Here is a 26,192-nt window from a genome sequence, read left to right as displayed (position 1 = left end):
TCTGATCTCTCTTGAGCTTGTTATTTCTCTAAGGTCTCAAGGACAGGCACCTGGAGAGTTCTGCTGCTTATCAGGAGGAGTGTTGGAGGCATAAATTCGGGAAGGATGTCTCCTCAGAATGTTCTCATTAAGGGGGTGTTTTATGGGTAGTGCCATTCTAATGCTTGGGGAGGAGCCAGGGAAGGGGGAGGATGCCTCCTGCTTGCTGCAGGAGGATGCAGCACAGAAACCAGCTGTCTGTGTATCACAATTGCCTTGGGCTGGTGGGGGTATGGGAGCGTCTGGTGGTCAGCAGGGAACACAGAGGCAAACTGTCTGTACCCAACACTGAAGTCTCTTCAGTATCAGTAATTCGGGGGTTACAACATTCCCCACTTCTTTTGGTGACTCTAGAAGCCAATCTTGGACTCTTTATAGGCCTAAATCGTCTGTTAACTGGTTGGTACTAGGATCTTATCACTATCAGTGACAGTGACAATAGCAGAAAAACAATTAGGGGCCCTAACCAGGTGGATATGAAGGTGGTTAAACCAAGACTCTATCATCTACGAATGGGGATTACATTAGTCAAAATACCCAACAAACTGGAGAGAGATCCTCTTGATATATTTATGTACCATGCCCAGTAGACAGGCATGGGCCTCAATTGAGGGATGGTGCCACCCACTCATCTCAAAAGTGTTAACCCATTATTGTTCCTGTCCAAAGGAAAGACAGTGACAGAAATATAACAGACTGAAGGAAAGGCCATCCAAGAACTCCACACCTAGGGATCCATCCCAACTACAGACATCATACACTGATGACACATGCTTGCTGATAGGATCCTAGTATGGCTGTCTTTTGAGAGGTTCTTTCAGAGCCTGACCAATACAGATGCAGATGCTCATAGCCAACCATCGGACTGAGTACTGGAATCCGAACTGAAGAGAATGGGGAAGGACTGAAGGAACTGAAGAACATTGCAACCCCATAGTAAGAACAATATCAATGAATTATACCATCCAGAACTCCCAGAGACTAAACCACCAACCAGAGAGTATACATGGAGGGGTCCATAGCTCCAGATACATATGTAGCAGAGAATGGCCTTGTCTGGCATTAGTGGGAGGAGAGACCTTTAGTCCACTGGAGGCTTCATGCCCCAGGACAGGAGAATTCTAGAGTGGTGAAGTATGAGTGAGTGGTAGGTGGAGGAGCACCCTTATAGAGGCAAAGGGGAAGAGGATAAAGGAGGGATGGCATGTGGTGTTTATGGAAGGGAAACTTGAAATGGGGATATCATTTACAATATAAATGAATAAAATTATTAATAAAAAAATAGCACTAACAGCTGTAGGTCCTGGGGCAGCTGATAATAAGAAACTGCAAAGTGGGCCAGAACCTCCCTCCCCCAACCCCTACCCCCTGAGCTCCCAGGGACTGGGCTACCAACTAAAGACTACACATGGAGCGACCCATGGCATTGGCTATGTAAATGGCAGAAGATGGACTTGTTGGACATCAGTGAGAGAAGAGACTCCTGGGCCTGAGGGTGTTCAATGCCTCAGTGTAAGGGAATGCCAGGGTGGGAGGATGAGAGTGGGTAAATGGGGGAGCACCCTCATTGAGGGAGGGGGAAGGAGTGGGATAAGGGGTTCCTGAAGGGGAGACCTGGAAAGGGGGAAACATTCAAAATGTAAACGAAGAAAATATCCAAGGGTGAGTGGAAGGAAAGAAACTACAAAATGATGAAAATTGAAAGTTGTCAGTGTAGTGATGATTTTTTTTTTGTTATTTTAATAAAAAGAAAAAACTATATTAGGAAAGTTTACTTAAATGGATTAGAGGTGCTCCAGAGATGGGAGACCACAGGGGATTCTGTGTCAGACAATATATGGGCTCTTCGGGGCCTCCTCTTTTTGCTTAGTCTTGCCCAGCCTTGGTCTCCTTTCCCTAGGGTGGCCATTTTTGTAATAGTTCCAATATCTCTTGTGAGATGAGAGAGACGTCCTAGAACAACGGAGTAGCATTTTTGAAGTGGAAAATCCTCACTTTTCTGATTGGCCCAATTTCATCTGATCATCCTTCAACGTATTGGCCTGTTGAAGAAATCATTTTAGCCAAAGCTTGCAGGAAACTAACTTTGTGTTTTCCTCTGGAGAGTGACTGAACACTTCAAATACAGTGTGAATGGTGACTTTATGAACAGAATTTCTGAATGCTAGGACAATATCATCAGATATGAGGGTTAAACAGAAGAGCTAACATATAGTCCAATGATCCTGAGCAAGCAGGTTGAGGGTAGATTTTCTGTCTTCCACAGATTCATTGACAACGGTCACATTGCTTGTTTTACAGGTCTATTTCTCTTTGTAAGGACAGATAGCCTTCTTTTCTGAGAACATACCCTTAAAAGAAGTCATCAAGTTTTAAAAACAATAGCAATCAGTAACACTAGAGAATGAAAGGACACTTGCAGATACTCCAAGACATGTTCTTGGCAGCAGGTGCGTCTGGAAACCTGCACAGAAGACAGATGTTGTGTGCGGATACTTCTGCACTTGATCTTAGCCAAAAGGCCAAGAAGCGATGGGGATCACTTCTGGGCCAGAGTTTCATAGAATGGTTTATCTGCAGAGGACATGAAGGCTGTAAAGATGGACACAACTGATCCTGGAGTTCCAGTGAAGTAAGTAGTGATGTTCATAATCCAGTAAATGAGATAGATCCCTTTATCATCATCCAAAGATATCAATATGCTGAGCCTGAAGGAGGTGGAGCTTTGTGTGTGTCACCCAGGGTGACAGAAGAGCAAGTCAAAGCACCTTGAGGAACCTGGTAGAGTCCCTGAGGGCATATTCCTCTGAAGCTGTCATTTTGGAGGTACAACCTGGATTGCTTTACAAGACATACCAGACTGAAGACAAGGAAGATGGCCTTAAACACTTACTAGAATGCTTGTGAAGTAAATCGTGGTGTTAGCAGCCTTGCAAATGAGATAGACTTTCTTCTCCTTATCCAGACAGAGGAGTATCCTGAGCCTAGAGGTCTTTCATATAGAATCATTGACTACTCTATAATAACTTAAGGCATCTCCAGGTGGGTAGAAGAGTCCCTGAAGACAAATTCTTATGAATATGTTGCAGTGGAGATACTAGGACTCCCTTCCAGGCCAGACTACCTAACACTGTGTTTGCCAGAATAATGAGGCAAAGTACACATGTGAAGGTCACCAAGAGAGATTCTAGAGAGACCTCAGGACATTTAAAATTGATGACTGTCCCTAAACTTTCAAGTATCCCACTATTGTTTTAACCCACCAGAGAAAACACAGGAAGGAGTGGTCCTTTTTCTCTATCAAGTGTCCTAAAAGCATCTATAACATTTTAGAAGTCTGATTACATGAGGTCTTACACAAGCAAAAGAAGCTTTTTACATGTAATATATGCAAATGGTCCTTCACTGCCAAGAATGGACTGTGGGTTTGTGAGGTGGTTTATGAGAAAGAAGCCCTACACCTGTTCCCTTCCAACAGTTGCTTCCACCAATCTTCAACATACCACCATCACCTGAGGACTGTCCACAATTCTGAATAAACTCTTTAACTTCCTCACCAGATGCAAGGAGGGTCTCCTCAGTGTCTCATCTCTACATGAAGAAAATTGTAGCTTTTAACTACCACAGAGTCAGTGAAGATGTGATATGTAACTTCCAGATTATTCCTTTTATCTGTTGTCCCATTCTACTGTCCTGTGAGGTTAAAGAAGATGAGTCATTTGACAATTTTTTCTGAAAAGTGCCTAATTCCTAAAAAAGGAGCTTGTACTTTGTTCCTGATATATATTAAATAAACAAACAGCACATGTGTGTGCCTCTGTTGTATATTTTGTGTGGTCCATATTTGTGTGTGTGTGTTTTGCATTTGTCTGTGTTTTTTTTTTTTGCATTAATTCTACAGCATGAGTGCACAATAGAGTTCTTAGCTGTTCTTCAGTTTTGCCTTGCTTGAGACAGAGTAAGTGTTATTGGTGGCTTTGTGCAACACTTTCTCTGACCTTAGATATTCCAAACACTCTCTGGTCCTATTCTCTGCAGCTCCCATCCCTATATGAGTGGTTGATGGCAGTGGACAGACATTCCCCAAAGAAAAAGCCTAGGTAAATGCAATATTTATTACTGGCTTCGATATTTCATGAGATGCTTTGCTTCTTTTGCCACAAAATGATTTCCATTGTGATTATTAGAAAAAAAAATTAGATAGGTGCTAAGAGGTGAAATAATGTTGCTACATAGATATCTAGATGGCCTCATATACCTGTGTATATGACAGCAGAAATTGGATGTTGTAGGATAGGAAAAATGGAAGACATAAAGTTGCAAGATGTTGGAAATGTGGTTTGGATCCAGAATTACTAGGCCAAGTAAGGGTTAGAAAATTATCAAAGTCCATTTACACATATTTGACATTCTCAGATACCTAATAAATATATTTCAAAACTCCACCAATAATCATAAGGCTGTCTTCAGTCTACACATGAAGACATTTTATGTGTGCACTACAATAAATTAAAATAAAAGTTCACAGTAAAATAATTTTAATAAGTGTTCACATATTAACTACTTATATAAATTACTTTATGCATGGAATGGAGTAAACTGTAATTCAAAAAGAATGAATGATAATTGCAGAGTGAAATGAATTAATCATTTAGGAAGTATGGCTTGAAGAAAGTGAGACAAAGGTCATTCACTATAACTCATTCCTTCAGGCCTATTAATTCCCTTGATTTTTCAGAGTTTAAATGTGGATCAGAGCATGTCTGGGCATTGAAAATAGGTCTCAACTTGTCCTGTATTCATAAACTTCATATTCCTACCATTGGTTCTTTCAGCCTTCTGCATCCTGCCTTGTAATGCTGTGGGATCACAAAGCAGTTTTCTTCCTAATTGTTCCTCATTGCTTCATTGCATTTGCTCCTATGAGAAGGATATCTTTGAATTGACATGTAATTGCTGGAAAGTCATTAAAAGTTTTCTTGGTGCTTGTATAGATGGTGTTTTGGATCTTGGTTTGAGTTGAAAGTCATTACTGTAATAGTAAATGGGACTTGGGAATAATAAACTTACATATCAGGGTTCAGAGTCTCATCTCCACACAGAACAGATGCGCCGCTTTAGCTCAGCACTTGTTCTTGGGGCAATGCACAATATCCAAGGGAGAACTACTTTCCTGCCAAGAGATGTTTAAAATTGGAAATCACCTGGGCATCGAGGAATTGGCCATGATGCTGTGATTGAGACCAGAAAACATTTTAACAGAAATTGGAAGATATTTACTGCTAGGTGTAGAAAAGTTTGTGTCCAACTCATCATGTGAAAATGTAATAACTTCCAGCGGATCCCAAAGGATACACTTGATACTTTCCTCCTTTAAGTGAGATTCTTCTTTTCATTTCTTAATTCTGTCCATGTACTCCTTCCTTCCCACCTCCTTGCATTTTCATTCAATATTTAACACTTTTTTTTTCAATTTCTAGCCTTAACGAAGGAGCAACTTGAAACTGAGAGTGATTAGGAGAGGGTAAATCAGTTTTTTTTCACTAAAATGACACCAGGAACTGAAACATTGAGGTCAGGCCTCATACTCAGGAATCATTAGCCAATACATTTTAGACTGATTTTCAGTGTTATTTTTCCCTTTTTCTTGTCTTTGATGTTGCCTTCTCTTAAGAAGGAAAATGAATATAAAATTTAGTATGTATAGAGCAAAGGAGTATCTGAGAGGAGTTGATCAATGTGAAAGAATCTATTATAATATAATATATAAAATTGTTAAAGAATAAATATATTATAATACTTGAAGAATAATATGAAAACATATATTACATGCCCAATTCTAAAATGTCTTTAATAATCCTATATATATATGTGTGTATATATATATATGTGTATATATATATATATATATATATATATATATATATATATATATAAATGCTTCCTCACAGTGAAATGGAAAACTGATGTTTGACAAATGGAGAATAAATAGCAAGTATGTGTCCTAGTTATTCTTGGAAAGCGACATGAGATTTAACGTGAAAAAAAAAGATTGTGTTGAAAACTTCCTTTCGTTAGTTAGGTACTTGCATGAGAGAGAAGAGGGGCAGTGGAAAAGGGGAGCAGGTTCAAGTATGGGGAGAGAAAGGAGAGAAGTCCAGAGGGCCAGGAGAATGAATGAAAATATGGAGCTGCTGGCAGTAAGAGTGATGACAACCTCTAGAAATTCCCAGAGACCTGGGATGGGGGAAGCTCCAGGACTCAGTGTGGGTGACCTTAGACAAAATGCCCAACAGTGAAGATATGGAACATGAAGAGACTACTTCCTAGACAGGGTCCACTGTGGAGGGATAGGGACACCAACTCACCTTTAAAATTTTCTACCCAAAATTGTTCCTGCCAAAAAGAAATGCAGGGACAAAAATAGAGCAAGGACTGAACAAATGGCCAACCAGTGACCAGTGTTCCTTGGGATCCATCCCATTGGTAAGCAAGATACCCTGACACTATTTATTGATCCTACGTGGTGCTTGAAGATAGGATCTTCACATGGCTATCCTCTGAGAGGCTCAACCAACAGCTGACTGAGACAGATGGAAATACTCACAGCCAAGAATTGGAATGAGGTCGGGGAACCCTCTGAAAAGTTACAGTAAGGATTGAAGAAACTGAAACTGATGGCAACTCCATAAGGAAGACCAACAGTCTCAAGTAACCTGTACCCCTGGCAGGTCCAAGAGACTAAGCCACCAAGCAAAAAGTATACCTGGATGGTTCAAGGCCCCTGGCACATATGTAGCAGAGGACTGCCTTTAAAACAAAAAAAAGCAAACACTAAAAGAGAAGTAGATAGGAAATCATCCAACTCTGGGTTGAAATCAATAAACTAGGGACAAAGAGAACAATTCAAGAACTCAACAAAACCACGAGATGATATTTTCAAAAATTCAACAAGAGAGAAATTTCCTATGCACACTAACTAAAAGACACAGAGAGAATATTAAAATTAAGAAAATAATAAATGAACAGGGTTATATAATAACAGACCAAGGAAATCCAAAGAATTTTTATGTCTAATTTCAGCAGCCTGTATTCCACAAATTTGGAAAATCTAAATGAAACATGATTTTCTAGATAGATACCACTTAAGAAACTTAAATCAAGATAAGGTAAACAATGCAAACATTCCTAAAGACCCCATGAAAATTCAAGCAGTAAGAAAAAGTCTCTCAACCAATAAAAGCCCAGGGCCACATGGATTTTGTATAAGAATCTATCAGTCTTTCAAAGAAGAGCTAATACTAATACTTTTCAAACTATGCTACAAAATAGAGACAGAAGGAAAATTACCAAATTTACTTATGATGAGTAATGAATCCAAAGTTAGGCTGATAATCAAATCAAACAAAGACTCAGCAAAGAAAGTGAATTTCTGGCCAATTCCTTGAACTAATTTTCATGCAAAAATACATGAAAACTGAATTCAAGGCCACAAGATCTGCCACGATCAGTAGGCCTTATCCCATGTATGCAGGGGAGGTTCACGATATGAAAATCTATTAAAGTAATCCACAAGATAAGCAAACTGGAAGAAAAAAGAAACAAATGATCATCTCATTAGATGTTGAAAAGTCTTTTGACAGAATCCAATACCCCTTCATGTTAAAAGTCTCGGAAAGAACCGGGATAACAGGCTCATCGCTACACATAATAAAGGCAATATACAGCAAGCCAATGGCCAATATCAAATTAAATGGAGAGAAACGTAAACCAATTGTATTAAAATAAAGGACAAAACAAGGCTGTTCACTCTCTTCATATCTTTTCTTTTTTTTTTTTAATTAAGATTTTCCTCGTTTACATTTTCAATGCTATCCCAAAGGTCCCCCATACCCACCCCCCCAATCCTCTACCCATCCACTCCCCGTTTTGGCCCTGGCATTCCCCTGTACTGGGGCATATAAAGTTTGCAAGTCCAATGGGACTCTCTTTGCAGTGATAGAATTTTAAGTTCTAGTCAGAACAATAAGACAGCTAAAGCATATGAAGGGCATACACATTTGAAAAGAACTAATCAAAATATAGCTCTTTGCAGATAATATGGTAGTGTACATTTGTGAACCTAAAAGTTCTATTAGAGAACTTCTACCACAGATAAATACCTTCATTAATGTTGCTGGATAAAAAAAATAATAATAACTAAAACCAAAAATGAGTATACTCCCTTTATAAAAATAATAAATAGCCTGGAAAGAAATCAAGAAAACAGCCTTCACAATAGCCACAAGTAATATACAATACCTTGATGGTACTCTAACTAAGCAAGTGAAAGACTTGTAGGTCAAAAATGAAACTCAAGAAGAACGAAGACCAAAGTGTGGACACTTTGCCCCTTCTTAGAATTGGGAACAAAACACCCATGGAAGGAGTTACAGAGACAAAGTTTGGAGCTGTGATGAAAGGATGGGCCATCTAGAGACTGCCATATCCGGGGATCCATCCCATAATCAGCTTCCAAACGCTGTCACCATTGTACACACTAGCAAGATTTTGCTGAAAGGACCCAGATAGAGCTGTCTCTTGTGAGACTATGCCAGGGCCTAGCAAACACAAAAGTGGATGCTCACAGTCAGCTATTGGATGGATCAAAGGGCCCCCAATGGAGGATCTAGAGAAAGTACCCAAGGAGCTAAAGGGATCTGCAACCCTATAGGTGGAACAACATTATAAACTAACCAGTACCCCGGAGCTCTTGACTCTAGCTGCATATGTATCAAAAGATGGCCTAGTCGGCCATCACTGGAAAGAGAGGCCCATTGGACTTGCAAACTTTATATGCCCCAGTACAGGGGAATGCCAGGGCCAAAAAGTGGGAGTGGGTGGGTAGGGGAGTGGGGGGAGGGTATGGGGGACTTTTGGGATAGCATTGGAATTGTAAATGAGGAAAATAAGTAATAAAAATATAAAAAAAAAGAATTTCAAGTCTCTGAAGAAAGAAATTGAAGAAGGTATCCAAAGATGCCCCTTGCTCACGTATTGGTAGATTTTATACAATAAAAAAGCCATCTTACCAAACACATTGGCTGCAACTTCTTAAACCTTATACCAATGGCTCAGGCACTAAGATGAAAAATTGCTAAATGGTACCTCATAAAAGTGAGAGTCTTCAGTAAGGTAAACACACTATGAATAGAACAAAACAACATCCTACAGATGGAGAAAAGAGTTTACCAACCCTACATCCAAGAGATTTATACCACATACAAAACATATAAAGAACTCAGGAAGTTAGACATCAATAAACCAAATAACACAAATATAAAGGGGGTACAGAGCTAAACAGGGCATTCTAGGTGGAGGAATCTCTAATCACCTATAAACAAAGAAAGGTTCAAAGTCCTTAGTCATCAGGGAGATGCAAATCAAAATGAATCTAAGATTCTATTGTATAGCGAACACAATGGCTAAGATCAAAAGACCCACAAACTCAACTAACCTGGAAACATATGGGCTCAGAGAGATTGGGCCATCAACCATGGAGCATGCAGGAGCTAGACCTAGACCCCCTATACATTAGTAGCAAATATGCAGCATGGACTTTATGTGGGGCCCCTAAAAAATGGCCTGGGGTCTATCTCCATCTCTGTTACCTGCCATTTGGCCACAGCTGTTCAGCATACTGCTAGAACTACATGTCCCAGGGTGGGATGGTACCCAAGTGGGGATCCCCTTCTCTGAGTAGAAGAGGGGGTAGTAATGGAAAAAGGATTTGTAAGGTTGAGACTGGGAATAGAAGAGGAAGTCGGGCTGTGAATGAAATGTAAAGTCAATTAAAAAAATTTAAAAAATAAGAATAACTTACTCTAGTTTTAGTCTACCAAAATAAACAAAAAGCAACAACAACAGAATAAGAATAAGAACAACAACAACAATAAAACAAACACAGAAAACTCAGGACAGCATAAGGTTGCAAGAATGTTGAGCCAGGTCAACACTCTCCATTGGTGGTAGGAGTACAATCTTATGCAAATACTCTGGAAATCCATTTTGTGGTTTCTCAGAAAACTGGGGAAATCTCAAGATGCGGCTATATCACTCCTAGCCATATACCCAAAAAGTGCTGTAACACTGGCTCGAGTATATTTATAGTATTTTTATTTGTAATAGCCAGAAATTGGAAACAACTCAGATCCCCTAAACCAAAGAATAGATAAAGAAACGTGGTTCATTTACACAACGGGATACTAGTCAGCTATTATAAATAAAGCAACCTTGAAATTTGCAGGCCAAGGAATGAAACTAGAAAATATCATTTTAGTCGGTTAACCCAGACCCAAAGACATGCATTGTATGTACCTATTTATAAGTAGATATTAGCCATAAAGTAAACAATCCATATGCTTTAATCCATGGGCTCATGGGAGTACTCTTGAATCCCACTAAGTCAGGAAAACAAAATAGATACCAGAAGTGAATGGATGTGGGGAATTGGGTGAGACAGGGGTTGGGGAAGGTAACAAGTGATGTGTAATATGGTAGGGGAGCATTTCTGGGATGTGTCAAAGACATTGGATGGGGGAGGCTCCAGCAGTCTATGAGGGTGACTCTAGCTGTGATTCCAAGCAGTGGGGTATATGGAACCTGAAGTGGCCACCTCTGGTAGATAGACAAGATTCCCAGGGATGAGGACACCAACCCTCACGTAAAACATTCACCCCAAAATATGTCCAGACTATAAGAATTGCAGGGTTAAAGATGGAGCAAAGGCTGGCCAACCAATAACTGGCCCAACTTGAGACATATCCCATGAGTAAATAATAATCCCTGCCACAGTTAATTACTTTCCCCTGAGAGCCTTCACCCAGCAGCTGGCCAAAACTAATGTAGAAACTCACAGCAAAGCAGATGGAGCTCAGTAAATCTTGTGGAAGAGATGAGGGAGGGATTAAAGAACCAGAAGAGATGATACAAACTCCCCAAGAAGACCAACAGAATCAACTATATTGGGCCCTTGGAGGCTTTCAGAGACTGAATCACCAACCAAAGAGCATACAAGGCTGGACTTATGCCCTGCACAAATGTAGCAGAGGTGTAGTTTGTTCTTCATGTGGGTTCCACAAAAACTTGAGCAGAGACATACTCTCACTCTGCTACCTTCCTGTGGATCCTGTTCTCCTAACTGAGCTAGGAGAGAAGTTGTTTGACCTCAGTGGAAGAGTATAGACCTAGCTCTGCAGTGAAATGTGTTGCCAGGGTGGGTTGATATCCATAGAGGACACCCCACTTCTCATACATAAATGAGAGTGGGGATAGGTGTAGGGGCCATGTACAGGGGTAGGGAAGGAATTGGATGTAAGGGCTGGCTTTGCTTGGAATTTAACGTGAATATGTAAATTAATTAATTAATGGAAAAAATAGAGAATAATCAAGAGAAGGTCCACCGACAAAGAAATAATCCACCGACACAGAAGCACATGGTGAAAATGTCAAGGTTTATAAAAAAGAGAAGCTGGGCAAAAGGAAATGAATTTCAGGCTCAATAGAGGTTTAGGGTAGGGGCCTGAGGTGAGAATGCTGATAGTAGCCAGGACTCTGTAGGAGCTACTTGCAATGCTCTGAGAGTCTGGCAGCTAGCATCGCTTTCATATATTAATAGGCACCTAAATTAGCCATTTGTCCTGAGTGTCTTTGGGAGGATAAAATTTTGAGATGTAGGTGATAGGGAATGACCCTCCAGGAACAAGGCCACGCAACTTGCTTATCCTTCTCCTTGCCTTTTTGACATACCCTTGGTGCTCCAAATTCTGACAAAAGTGTTCCAATTCAAATTCCTAATTGCTTCCTTGGAGTAGTGCGTGTAATTTGCACATCTTGTTTTGTTTGCTTTTGTATTGTTTTCTGACAGGAAGGTATTTAAAAGTTACTGCAGATCCTTGTTGAGAGGCTGTCATCATGGTTCCAGAGTTGAGTTGAAAATGACCAATCTTCTGGGATACAATAATAGGAGATCAGGAATCTTTAAGTCAGCACAAGTGTTTCATCAGACTTTCAGCAGAGACTCACTTCTCATCGTGACAGGTATAACCATGGTGTCTTCAAGGACTGAGGTGAGTGATCAGAGCACAGGACTAGTAAAAACTAAAGATTTTAAAAAGCTATGTTCAGAGAAGCCACTTGTGTGTTGTCAAGTGCTTCATATTTTCTTCCTGAGTGCTTCTCTTAATCTTAATTGTGTTTAAAATCCGTAGTAAAAATTTGTTTTAAAATCGCTGCTGAAAAGAAGGATGATGGAGCAAAGGAAAGAAGGAAGGAAGGAAAGAATAAAAGGGGGAAAGCATAGTAAGGAAGAAAGACAAAGAAAGAAGATAGAGAAAGAATGGAAGAAAGAAAAGAAGGAAGGAAACACAGAAAGAAGGAAAGAAGGAAGGAAGGAAGCATACAAGGAAGAAAAGAAGGAAAACTCAACACAGGTAGGTTAAGTAAAAGGCATTCAGGAATTGTTTATGAAGTGCGAACTTAAATGCCCTTTTGGGTAAAATTCCTTCTATTTCCACCTCAGGTCAGAGTAGTCTGTCTCTAAACTTCTCGAAGCTTTATGACCTTCTTCTTCACATAATCTGCTGCTAAATCTTTCTTAGCACTGATATTAGCTCATTTTCTTCTTTCTATTCTTCACTTATCCTCTGACTCTGTCTCTCTTCTCTGTTTATGTACTTTTCATTATCTTTTACATCCTCTCTGTATCTTTTTTTTTGTTTTTTTGTGTGTTTTATTTTTATTGGTTATTTTCTTTATTTACATTTCAAATGTTATCCCCCTTCCTGTTTTCCTCTCTGTAAACCCCATATCCCTCCCCCCTCCCCTCTGCTTCTATGCGGGCACTCACCCACCCAACTACCCACTCCCACCTCACTGACTTAGAATTCCACTACATTGGGGTATTGAGTCTCCACAGGGCCAAGGGTCTTCCCTTCCATTGATTCCAGATAATAAGGCAATCCTCTGCTACATAAGCAGCTGAAGCCATGGGTCATTCCATTCTTTGTTGGTGGTTTAGTCCCTGTGAGCTCTGGGGTGGGAGTAGGTCTGGTTCCTCGATTATGTGGATCTTCCTACGGGGTTCTAAAGCCCTTCAGCTTCTTCAGTCCTTCCCTTAACTCCTCCATTGGGGTCCCCATGTTCAGTCTGATGGTTGGCTGCGCAAGCATCCACATCTATATTGGTCAGGTTCTGGCAAAGCCTCTCAAAGGACAGCTATACCAGACTCAATTTAGCAAGTGCTTTTTGGCATCAGTAATCGTGTCTGGGTTTGGTGTTGGCAGATGGGATGGATCCCTAGGTGTGGCAATCTCTGGATGGCTTTTCCTTCAGTCTCTGCTCCACTCTTTGTCCCTCCACTTTCTTTAGAAGGAACAATTCTGGGTTAATATTTTTAAGATGGGTGGGCGGTCCCATCCCTCACCTGGGGGCAATGCCTAACCTCTGGTAACAGAGGGTCAGGAAATTAAATGGAGTTGTACAGCAGTGGGGGTTGTGGAACTGGGGGTAGTCACTAGAAAGTCCCACATGGTAGTGAAACAACAGGCTCCCAGGATCCAACTGGGATGGCGTTAGTTGAAATACTCAATGGAGGGGAGAGAGAACATGTGACCGTATCCAGGGGTTAGGCATGGCCCCCTCATTTTAGTTTTTAAAAGAGAGGTTTCTTTGGATTCTTCATTTTTGTTTAATTATGGTCTTGACGTTCAGACTCAGGGGACTTTGAATGCTAGACAAGCCATGATCTACATCCCCATCTTATGATAAATAACTTGAAGTGTTTTACTCTTCAGATCCTTCTATTTACATATTTATATGCTTCTGGAAAATGCTACATTCTATTTTTTTGTATTTCAAGTATTAGAATATAGGAATGGGTTGCTCAGAATATTGTCACTAGTAATTTAAATTGTATTATCAATGATAAAATTATAGGGTGATTTTTCTATGAGGAAAAATTAATTTTATGAAAGGTTGAGAGTAAAAATTAAAAGTTCAGTGAATTACAAGAAATTATTGAATGAATCTTAGGTGTATGTTTAAATTTTTGGTACTTACCCTATTCTGAAATATGACCGATTTAATAGTTCTGATTCACTTCCTAAGTTTTCTTTAAGAAAGCCTTAGATTTGTTGGTATAGAATCCCATCTTACTTCTTATTAGAAAGAACATGTAGATGCACTCTTCTTATTGTGTAAAGAGTTAGGCATGCCCCCCTCTTGAAAATACACACAAGTATTTTGGCTTTCTCTATTTCAATGTCAATGTCACTATTGAGAATTTTAGAAGGTATCATATATATCTGCCTGCTGTCAGGGATTGTTCTTAATAAGTGGAACCCAAAACAACAGCACAAAACTCTGCCATAGTATATACCTTTATTTGATATGTTTCTAAATCTGACTTACACACAAAAATGAAAACTCACTGTGACCCTAATTTTATGTCACAAACCTGTGAGTTTAAGTCAGTGCATTGTTTAGTTGACTGTCATCATTCTAGCCCCATACCATACAACAGGGCAAGAACTTCTTATCTATTAACAACAAAGTCCTTATTCATAGTTAAAAACAAAGCCAAACTACAAACATTTATCCTTTTAACCATTTTTAGTGCATAGTTCACTCATGTGAAACAGGATCCTATTGTTCTGCAGCTTATCTACAGAATATTTCAATATAAACCCAACACTCTGCTTATGAAATAAACATACAACACCTTCTCCCTGCTTCCTGTCAATCATTATTCTAATGCTCTTCAAATTTACATTGCATGATTCATTTATTTTGAGGAAAGACATATGCACCTAAGACAGCATACATGTGTGGAGGTTAGAAAATATAACTTGAGAGCTGATCCTCTCCTTTTACTTTGTGGTGCCCATTTTGAACTCTGGCCATTGGGCTTTTCAGAGAGTACTTTCGCCTGCTGAAGAGGCCAGCTGGTCCTCATTATTTCAGTTTTCAGGTTTTGGTAGTTGATCACGTTAGTTAAAACAGCTTGACAGAATCAAAGAGCAACAAAACTGGTCATAGCACTTTATCATGTTCCATGTCAAAAAATTACCACAGTACAATAATATTTTTTTGGGGGGGGGAGTGGTCTTTCAATTTTGTATTTCATTATGATGTTTCTAAACATTTTATTTTTGGTTCTCTTCGTCTAGATTTTCTCTCAAATCACCCCAATAACTGCTTGCACTTCTAAATCTTATTCACTTTTTTGCCACATATGCTTTATTTATTACCTCCTCTTGATTCCTTAACATGTCTTTTGTCTGTGATTTTTGATCTCCTTCCAGTTTTTATAGCCCATAAACATTTTCTCTCCACTTTTGTTCATATGGACATGTCCCTCTTTGACAAACAACAGGTGATACTTTCTTTACTAAGTCTGCCACCTGGCTGAATTGATTGCAATCCCATCTAGTTCCTGAATATTCCAGGTTTTAGTTTTTTACAGTAGAACATAGCTCCACTGTGGAAAGTTACCATACATCCATTATCTGACTATGAACAGCTAGAATGGGCATCATCTCTTTGCTGTTGTGAATGAAGCAGCAGCTTACGTGGATGTGTTAGCATCACAGTGGTAGAACATAAGAGTCCTGTTCATATAGGCCCAGAATAAATAGGAGCTATGCACTCTTTATTCCATTGAACACAGCCCATATAGCTGTGTTACACGGTAATTTTATTTTTAATTTCGTGATAAATCTTTGTATTTATTTCGAAAATACAACTAGAACTTTGTCCTCCCACCAGCAAAAAATGATGATTACATTTTGGCACACCAGCATCACTGCTTGTTATGGTCTCTTAATGATAATTATTTTAAGGTGTGTAATGGAGTCTGAAAGTAGTTGAATTTTCATTTTCAGAAAAGCTAAATATGTTGAACACTTTCAAAAGGCATTTACTACATATGTATGTTTCTTGTTTTAAAAAAATCTCTGCCTATTTCCTTAACCTGTTTGTTAACTGGAAAGTTTGTGGGGATACGGTTTATTGGTTTCTTTCTTTCTTTCTTCCTTCCTTTCTTTCTTTCTTTCTTTCTTTCTTTCTTTCTTTCTTTCTTTCTTTCTTTCTTTCTTTCTTTCTTTCTTTCTTTCTTTCTTTCTTTTCCTTTATGCATTCTAGGCATTCAGCTCCTGCTAGAAGTAGAGACATTTTTCTCTGATTTTGAAGCATTTATCCTCTCTCAGTTACTACTTTCTTTTAATGTACAGAAGGCTTTTAGTTTCATGCAGTTTCACTCCTTAATTTGTGGTTCATTGTCTGTGCTATTGAATCCTGTTGCCTCTACATAAATCGTGTACTACTAGCATTTTCCTCTGACAGATTTAGCATTTCAGCTTTTGAGTAAATTAACATTAATTTTATGCAACTGGAGAGGATAGAAACATATTCCATATTTTATGCAAGTGAATATTCATTTTACACAAAGTCTTTAAAGTCAGAAGTTCTGACCACCAAACATTCAAAACAGAAATTATCCTGTCTTTTTATGTTCTTCCCAAAAACTTCTGAGACTCAGTAGGGCAGTCACAAGGAAACTCAGAACCCTCCTTTATCATTTTTACTCAAAATTAGCCATTCCCTGGGTAGCTTTTGATACCTTCAGGTCTACAGATCCTAGCAACACTACAATTGGAACTTGGTAATGATTGATCAGTTTATTGAAGAAAAACAATACTAGTTTGTATAGTTACTACCACATTTTACTTTTCAATAGAGTCTGTACAGGAGATCTTTTTTTCACCCTAAGCTCAGCAGCTTTAAATCCTACTCTTATTTATGCCAATTTTTTTAATATTACCTGTTTATACAGTATGTGATGATTTCTCTTTGCAGCTTTGCTTTGCATATCCTCATTGTATTCCCTTAATTATTTGTGATATTGCTATTATTTTGCACACATTTTGGATACCTGAATTATTCATGGGAAATCTCTTAACTTAGTTTTTTCACTGTAATTTCAAATACTAGAATAGACAGATAAGCCAGTATTTTTTCTTTTAAGAGTTTCATTTGTCATGCTATTTTATTATATCACTGAAAATTTGCTAAAGTATAGATTATCCAGTCTAACACATAAGTTCCTTCCCTTACAGTATTCTGTAATAAATTCTCAATCAAAATTAAAACAACACAAAAATTCACAAATGTATATCACCTCAGGATAAAAACTAGGGAATGTTCTTTCCCACTGGGGAGAAGTTTCCTCTATTTCTGCCATTAATAGGATAAATTAATAAATACATATGGGGAGCCTGAAAAGGTAGCTTAGTGTATAAGAGTTCTGCTGTTCTTCCAGAGGACCTAGCTTCAAGACCCAGAACCTACAGGGTGGCTCACAACCATCTGTAACTCCAGTACCAAGGGATCTAATCCCTTCTTCTGTCCTCTACAGGCCCTACACACACATGCAGTGCACAGACATACATGCAGGTAGAACATCCATACCCATAAAATAAAATAAAATAAAATAAAATAAAATAAAATAAAATAAAATAAGACAAATATATTAGGTACAATGGTCTTATCTCAATATGATCAAAGCTGTGTATAGGATAGAACTTAACATACATTATACTTCATTTTAAAAATGAACATTTCTTCTAAAAATAGAAATAGCAGCAGAGTGTCTCTCCTCACCATTGATATTCAATAAAATACTTAGAGTATAAGCTAGAGTCATAAAATAAGAGAAAGCAACAAAAGACATACAAATAATAAAGAAGTCACACTATACAGGTTTGTAACTGATATGATCTTATATTCTAAAGATCCTGAGGACTGCATCAATAAACTCATAAACGTTTTTAACAAGATACAAACTCACTAGAATATGAAAGTTTAGCAGCTCTTCTATTTTTTCCTTTCAGTTTTTTCAATGAATTTATAATTGAAAGAGAAGCCAGTTTTTCAGAGTTTGTGCTGCTACTACATTGGATGTGAGTTCAGTTCCTTGGTCCTGTCTGTGGCTCATGTAGCAAATCCCAACAATCTGGCCCCTATTGGCACTCACACACACCACACACGTGCAACTAACTCTAGCACATACATAATTAAAAACCAAATAAATATTAAAACAAAATATACTTTATATAGTCTGAATATTTAGCCACTTTAAATTAGATTTTCAAGTAGTGTCTGTTGTTTTTATTGATGAATTTTGATTTCTGCTTTTTGTGAACTTCTGTTCAATAAAATAATTAATCTCAGTTGGGAGTTTCTACCAAACCTTTGACCATTCAGTTCTCAGATAAAAGACACAAAACTTTTATAATTATAATATGCCTTAATGAACACTAGAGCTGGGCAGATATCTACTTTCTATGCTAATATGTCTACTTAGCTGCCAACAACCCTGAGATATGAGTTGCCATATTTCATCTGAGCAATTTTTATTCATTCTGACTAACATGCATAGACAATTTGCACAGTTTTTACCCCCATGGCATCTTCTCTTCTGTCCATCTTCTTTCTCTTTCCACATGGGCCTACTCAGACCCTAGGCATTGAAACTCAAACCTCACCTACCTGTATTTTGCCCAGCTGTTGGCTGTAAGCATCTTTTTTTTTTTTTCCTGGTGAATTGCAGTCTTTATTAAAGCTTTCATTTTTATATATTTTTATTTTCTTTTATTGGATATTTTCTTTATTTACATTTCAAATGTTATTTCCTTTCCCAGTTTCCCCTCTAAAAATCCCCTATCCCAACGCCACTCCCCCAACTTCTAAGAGGGTTCTCCACTACACACCCACCCATGCCCACCTCCCTGCCCTGGCATTCCCTTACATGGGGTATCCAGCCTTCCCAGGACCAATGGCCTCTCCTCTTCCTATTAGGCCATCCTTTGCTATATATGTGGCTGGAGCCATGGGTCACTCCATGTGTACTCTTTGGTTGGTAGTTTAGTCCCTGAGAGCTCTGGGGTGTCTGGTTGGTTGATATTATGGTTCTTCTTATGGGCTTACAAACCTCCTTCAGGCTTTGCTCTAACTCCTCCGTTGGGGACCCTGTGCTCCGTCCAGTGGTGGGCTCCGACAAAGCCTCTCAGAAGTTAGCTATATCAGGCTCCTTTCAGCAAGCACTTGTTTGTATCCTCAATAGTGGCTAGGTTTGGTGACTGTATATGGGATGGATGCCCAGGTGGGACAGTCTTTGGATGCCCTTTCCTTCAGTATTTCCTCCACACTTTCTCTATGTATTTCCTCCCATGGGAAAGAACCTCGAACACTTGGGCACAGGAAAAAATTCCCAAACAGAACACCAATGGCTAATGCTCTAAGGTCAAAAATAGACAAACCGGACCTCATAAAATTGCAAAGCTTCTGTAAGGCAAAGGACACTGTTAATAGGACAAAATGGCCACCAACAGATTGGGAAAAGATCTTTATCAATCATACATCCCACAGAGGATCTAATATATACAAAGAACTCAAGACATTAGACTCCAGAGAATCAAATAACCCAATTAAAAAATGGGGTACAGAACTAAACAAAGAATTCTCAACTAAAGAATATCAAATGCCCAAGAAGCACCTAAATAAATGTTCAACATCCTTAGGCATCAGGGAAATGGAAATCAAAACAACACTGAGATTCCACCTCACACCAGTCAGAATGGCTAAGATAAAAAATTCAAATGACAGTAGATATTGGCAAGGATGTAGAGATAGAGGAACATTCCTCCATTTTTAGGGCGATTGCAACCTGGTACAGCCACTCTGGAAATAAGTCTCAGGATTCCTCAGAAAATTGGACATAGTACTACCTGAGGACCCAGCTATACCTCTCCTGGGCATATACCCAAAAGATTCTCTAACATATAACAAGGACACATGCTCCTCTATGTTCATAGCAGCCTTATTTATAATAGCCAGAAGCTGGAAAGAACCCAGATGTCCTTCAACAGAGGAATGGATATAGAAAATGTGATACATTTACACAATAGAGTAGTACTCTGCTATTAAAAACAATAACTTCATGAAATTTTTATACAAATGGTGGAACTAGAAAATATCATCCTGAGTGATGTGACCCAATCACAAAAGAACATACATGGTATGCACTCAGTGATAAGTGGGTATTAGCTTAAAAGTTTGAAATACCAAAGATATAATTCACAGATCTCATGAAGCTCAAGAAGTCACCGCAATGTGTGGAGGTTGTCAGCATCTTGAATCAACCAACAGTTTTAAATTAAGAAGCAAGGTCATATAGAATTTTTTGGTGTACATGAGGATTCCCTTGTCCCTGAGGACAACCAGACCTTGGGGGTCAGTATTTACCATTGCAATACATAGAAACTAAGCACACATTAAGAAATTTCAGAAATAATGGCAGATCTTAATTTAAAAAAAAAAGAAAACTGAACTCAAATCATTCTGTTTAGTCAAAAGCAGTGAGAGCACTAATCATTTATTTGGGTTTTGAAGATACAGTGTTAACTTTTTGTAGCTCTGAAAATGACTCAGTAGACCAGGTTAGCCATAAGTTCATATGTCTATCTGCCTCTATCTCCTGATTGCTATCTTGAAGGTCATGCAACACATTGTCCAGTAAAACACTATCCTTCAGTGAACATATCCAATACCTTCCATTTAAATGATAAATCATATGAATGATTTTTTAACTTTAGTAAATAGCAAAGCTTTGGATGTTCTTTAAAAGAAGATCTAGATAAATGCAATAATGTGATGTTTATATTATTTTAGCTAACATCACTAGAAATGCACCATGACAATGTATTTCTAGGGTCTTGTGGCCATAACAAATGTATTAACTTTTTTCATAGGGATGAAAATGGCTTCTGAAAATGTTGCAATGGGAATTTTTCTATTCTCCCAGATGACAGTGGGAATGCTTGGCAATTCTTCAATACTATTTTATTATGTGATTTTGATGTCCACCGGAAAGAATTTAATGCCCAAAGACCTGATTATAGAGCACTTGACCTTTGCCAACTGCTTGTCTATCATCTCAAGAGGTATTCCGCAGACACTGGCAGATTATGGATTTAAAGATTTCCTGGATGTCACTGGATGTAAATTGATAATGTATATTTACAGAATAACAAGAGGGGTGTCCCTTTATGCAATGTGCCTACTGAGTTGCTTTCAAGCAATCACAATCAGCCCTAATAACTCCAAAGGGCTGATGCTTAAACAAAGAGTCATCAAGTACATTGGTCCTTCCTGTTCAGTCAGTTGGCTTGTGCATATTTTTCTAAACATCTTGACTCCAGCAAGAGTGTTAGGCCCCAGTTACAAGAAAAATATGACTAACATGATGAGCTATGCCTACTGCTCATGGTTTTCATCAGGCAATTTTGCAACTGCACTCTATATGTTCTTACTATGCTTCTCTGATGGACTGTGCTTGGGTCTCATGGCCTGCTCAAGTGTGTCCATGATCATTATCCTCTACAGACACAAGAGACAAGTGAGACATATTTATAAGGCTCAGTACTTTCTAAAACAATCACCAGAAAACAGAGCTACCCAAACAATCCTCATCCTGGTGTTCACATTTATCATCTCTTACTCATTCTCTTCTATTGTGGTCATCTTTACAACCTACTCCAAATATCCAATGCTATGGGGAGTAAGTGTATTTACATTCGTGGAAATATGTTTTCCCATATTTTGTCCCTTTGTTCTTCTCAGCAATATGAAGCCCATTTCCAGGCTGTTTTTACCCTACTTTGTTAAGAGATAGCTTCCTCCAAGTTTGTCATGAGATCTCAATGAAACATAAACACATACACACAGAGCGGATGTGTGTGTGCTGCATCTATGTGTATTTCTGTATGTATCTTCATTTTTCTGTTTTCTGTGTTATGTCTGTGTACAACATATGCACAATATCTGGTCAGTCTTTAAGAGGGCATTGTACTCCTTATGGCTGGAGTTACTGTTAGCTTTGAGCCACTCCTGCATGATAAAAATAAATCCTGGGACGTGTGGAAGAGCAATCAGGCCCTTCAAGCACCAAGCCTGAATATTTTGAGTATATTTTAATTTTTTGTGTGTATGTGTACCTAGATGCATATAGGGAAACAAAATGCATGTTTGCTGCCCACAGACACAAGGCAAGTATGTTGGATCCACTGGAACTAGAATTCTCATCTGTTGTTTATTGTTTTCCATTTTTTAAGATGGGGTAATAATCATTAAGACTCTACACCAGTGTCAGTCTACACTTTGATATCATGTAGATTCAAAGTGGGTCTTCTGCAATCAGTTGAATTTCTCTGAGACACATACACAGTAATATTGACATTGAAGAATAGCCATCACTAGAACATACTGTCAACATGACACCCATAAACATGATTTAAAAACTATAAAAATTGATCTTTAAATTAAAGTTATACTTTTAAGGACAAAATGGCACATGATTCCCAACTTTAAGCTACATAATTAATCATGAGCAGATAAGTTAATATATACCACAATTGCTGTAAAAGTCTGAACTCCGACTTAATAAGTATACATTTGTATACACACATATGAATACAGACGTACATTCATACATAAATACACAAATATATATATGTATATATATATATATATATATATGTATATATATATATATATATGGATACATGCTCAGATACATATATGTGCATGTAAATCACCAAATATTTATGCTCATAATATATTTTATTCATTTCAGAAAACTACATGTCTTTGTAGTATATGGGGAGGTGAACAAGCTTGACCAGGGATGGTGTTGGCAGAAGTACAAGAAGCAAGCATGTTGAAAAAGCAGTATGATAGATCTGTATATGGCTGTATGTTTGAGTGTTTACTGGGGTTATCCTATACAGAGTATTATGCTCATCTCAGAAGCCATAAGTTGGTATCTTAAAAGCTCAGTGTGACATGCTTCCCCGTTTTTCAGGTCTGAGTGATTATAATTCTCACACACAATAGAGATAATGCCATCTTATTTTCCAACCATAAATTTAAAGCAAGACCCTCTTGCTGAAATGACTACCTGATTTAGACATAGGACATGGCATATTAAGTTCATATTGACCATGATGATTTATCCCTGCAAGGTGCATTTTTTTTCTTTTCTTTTTTTTTTTTTTTTTTTAGATTTTTTTATTAGGTATTTTCTTCATTTACATTTCACATGCTATCCCAAAAGTCCCCCAAACCTCCCTCCATTCCTCTACCCTCCCACTCCCACTCCCAATTCTTGGCCCTGGCTTTCCCCCTTCCTGAGGCATATAAAGTTTGCAGGACCAAGGAGGCTCTCTTCCCAATGATGGCCAACTAGGCCATCTTCTGCTATATATGCAGCTAGAGATATGAGCTCCAGGGGTACTGGGTAGTTCATATTGTTGTTCCACCTATAGGGTTGCAGACCCCTTTAGCTCCTTGGGTACTTTCTCTAGCTCCTCCATTGGGGGACCTGTGTTCCATCCAATAGCTGACTGTGAGCCTCGACTTCTGTGTTTGCTAGGACACGGCATAGCCTCAAAGAGACTATATCAGGGATCTTTCAGAAAAATCTTGCTGGTGTATGCAATGGTGTCAGTGTTTGGAGGTTGAAAGGATGGATCCCCGGGTATGACAGTCACTAGATGGTCCATCCTTTCGTCTCAGTTCCAAACTTTGTCTCTGTAACTCCTTCCATGGGTGTTTTGTTCCCAATTCTTAGAAGGGGCAAAGTGTCAACATTTTGGACTTCATTCTTCTTGAGTTTCATGTGTTTTGCCGATTGTATCTTGTATCTTGGGTATTCTAAGTTTCTGGTCTAATATCTACTTATTAGTGAGTACATATCATGTGAGTTCTTTTGTGATTGGGTTGCCTCACTCAGGATGATGCCCTCGAAGTCCATCCATTTGCCTAGGAATTTCATAAATTCATTCTTTTTAATAGGTGAGTAGTACTCCATTGTGAAATGTACCACCTTTTCTGTATAAATTCCTCTGTTGAGGAACATCTGGGTTCTTTCCAGCTTCTGGCTATTATAAATAAGGCTGCTACGAACATGGTGGAGCATGTGTCCTTCTTACCAGTTGGAACAACTTCTGGATATATGCCAAAGAGTGGTATTGCTGGGTCCTCCAGTAGTACTATGTCCAATTTTCTGAGGAACCGCCAGACTGATTTCCAGAGTGGTTGTACAAGCTTGCAATCCCACCAAAAATGGAGAAGTGTTCCTCTTTCTCCACATCCTCACCAGCATCTGCTTTCACCTGAGTTTTTGATCTTAGCCATTCTGACTGGTGTGAGGTTCAATCTCAGGTTTGCGTTGATTTACATTTCCCTGATGATTAAGGATGCTGAACATTTTTTCAGGTGCTTCTCAGTCATTTGGTATTCCTCAGATGAGAATTCTTTGTTTAGCTCTGAGTCCCATTATTTAATGGGGTTATTTGATTTTCTGGAGTCTACCTTCTTAAGTTATTTATATATTTTTTAACATTGTTTAAGTTGCTTCTTAGCTATTCAGTATGCCACAGATGAGAATTCTTTGTTTAGCTCTGTTCCCCATTTTTAATGGGGTGATTTGATTTTCTGGAGTCCATCTTCTGGAGTTCTTTATATATATTGGATATTAGTCCCCTATCTGATTTAGGATTGGTAAAGATCCTTTCCGAATCTGTTGGTGGCCTTTTTGTGTTATTGACAGTGTTTTTTTGCCTTACAGAAGCTTTGCAATTTTATGAGGTCCCATTTGTCGATTCTTATAGCACAAGCCATTGCTGTTCTATTCAGGAATTTTTCCCCTGTGCCCATATCTTCGAGGCTTTTCCCCACTTTCTCCTCTGTAAGATTCTCTGTCTCTGGTTTTATGTGGAGTTCCTTGATCCACTTAGATTTGACCTAAGTAAAAGGAGATAGGAATAGATCAATTCGCATACTTTTCCATGATAACTACCAGTTATGCCAGCACCATTTGTTGAAAATACTGTCTTTTTTCCACTGGATGTTTTTAGCTCCCTTTTCAAAGATCAATTGACCATAGGTGTTTGGGTTCATTTCTGGATCTTCAATTCTATTCCATTGGTCTACTTGTCTGTCACTATACAAGTACCATGCCGTTATTTATCACAATTGCTGTGTAGTACAGCTTTAGGTCAGGTGTGGTGATTCCACCAGAGGTTCTTTTATCCTTGAGAAGAGTTTTTGCTATCCTAAGTTTTTTGTTATTCCGGATGAATTTGAAAACTGCCATTTCTATTCATTGAAGAATTGAGTTGGAATTTTTATGGGGATTACATTGAATCTGTAGATTGCTTTCTGCAAGATAGCCATTTTCACTATATTGGTCCTGCCAATCCATGAGCATGGGAGATCTTTCCATCTTCTACGATCTTCTTTAATTTCTTTCTTCAGAGACTTGAAGTTCTTATCATACATATCTTTCAATTCCTTAGTTAGAGTCACACCAAGGTATTTTATATTATTTATGACTATTTTGAAGGGTGTTTTTTCACTAATTTCTTTCTTAGCCTGTTTATTCTTTGTGTAGAGAAAGGCCATTGACTTGTTTGAGTTAATTTTATATCCAGCTACTTCTTTGAAGCTGTTTATCAGGGATAGGGGTTCTCTGGTGGAATTTTTAGGGTCACTTATATATAATATCATATCATCTGCAAAAAGTGATATTATGACTTCTTCCTTTCCAATTTGTATCCCCTTGATCTCCTTTTGTTGTCGAATTGCTCTGGGTAGGGCTTCAAGTACAATGTTGAATAGATAGGGAAAAAGTGGGCAGCCTTGTCTAGTCCCTGATTTTAGTGGGATTGCTTCCAGCTTCTCACCATTTACTTTGATGTTGGCTACTGGTTTGCTGTAGATTACTTTTATCATGTTTAGGTATGGGCCTTGAATTCCTAATCTTTCCAAGACTTCTATCATGAATGGGTGTTGGATTTTGTCAAATGCTTTCTCCGCATCTAATGAGATTATCATGTGGTTTTTGTCTTTGAGTTTGTTTATATAGTGGATTACGTTGATGGATTTCCATATATTGAACCATCCTGCATCCCTGGGATGAAACCTACTTGGTCATGATGGTCAGGATGTTTGCCAGGTCTTGGTATAGTCTCACAAGAGACAGCTATATCAGGGTC

The 26,192-nt window shown here is 38.4% G+C and overlaps 1 protein-coding gene and 1 pseudogene across 1 annotated transcript; both read left to right on the top strand.

Annotated features, from left to right (window-relative positions):
- On the top strand, window positions 2,341-3,575 carry Gm18850 (predicted gene, 18850; annotated as a pseudogene).
- Window positions 20,888-21,808, top strand: Vmn1r72 (vomeronasal 1 receptor 72). The gene has a single exon (NM_145843.1). It carries the CDS (start codon window positions 20,888-20,890, stop codon window positions 21,806-21,808), a length of 921 nt encoding a protein of 306 aa, NP_665842.1.
- The last annotated feature ends 4,384 nt before the right edge of the window (window positions 21,809-26,192 follow it).

Source organism: Mus musculus, chromosome 7 (assembly GCF_000001635.26).
Source record: "Mus musculus strain C57BL/6J chromosome 7, GRCm38.p6 C57BL/6J".
Lineage (NCBI taxonomy): Eukaryota > Metazoa > Chordata > Mammalia > Rodentia > Muridae > Mus > Mus musculus.
This window is presented reverse-complemented; position numbering and strand designations above follow the sequence as displayed.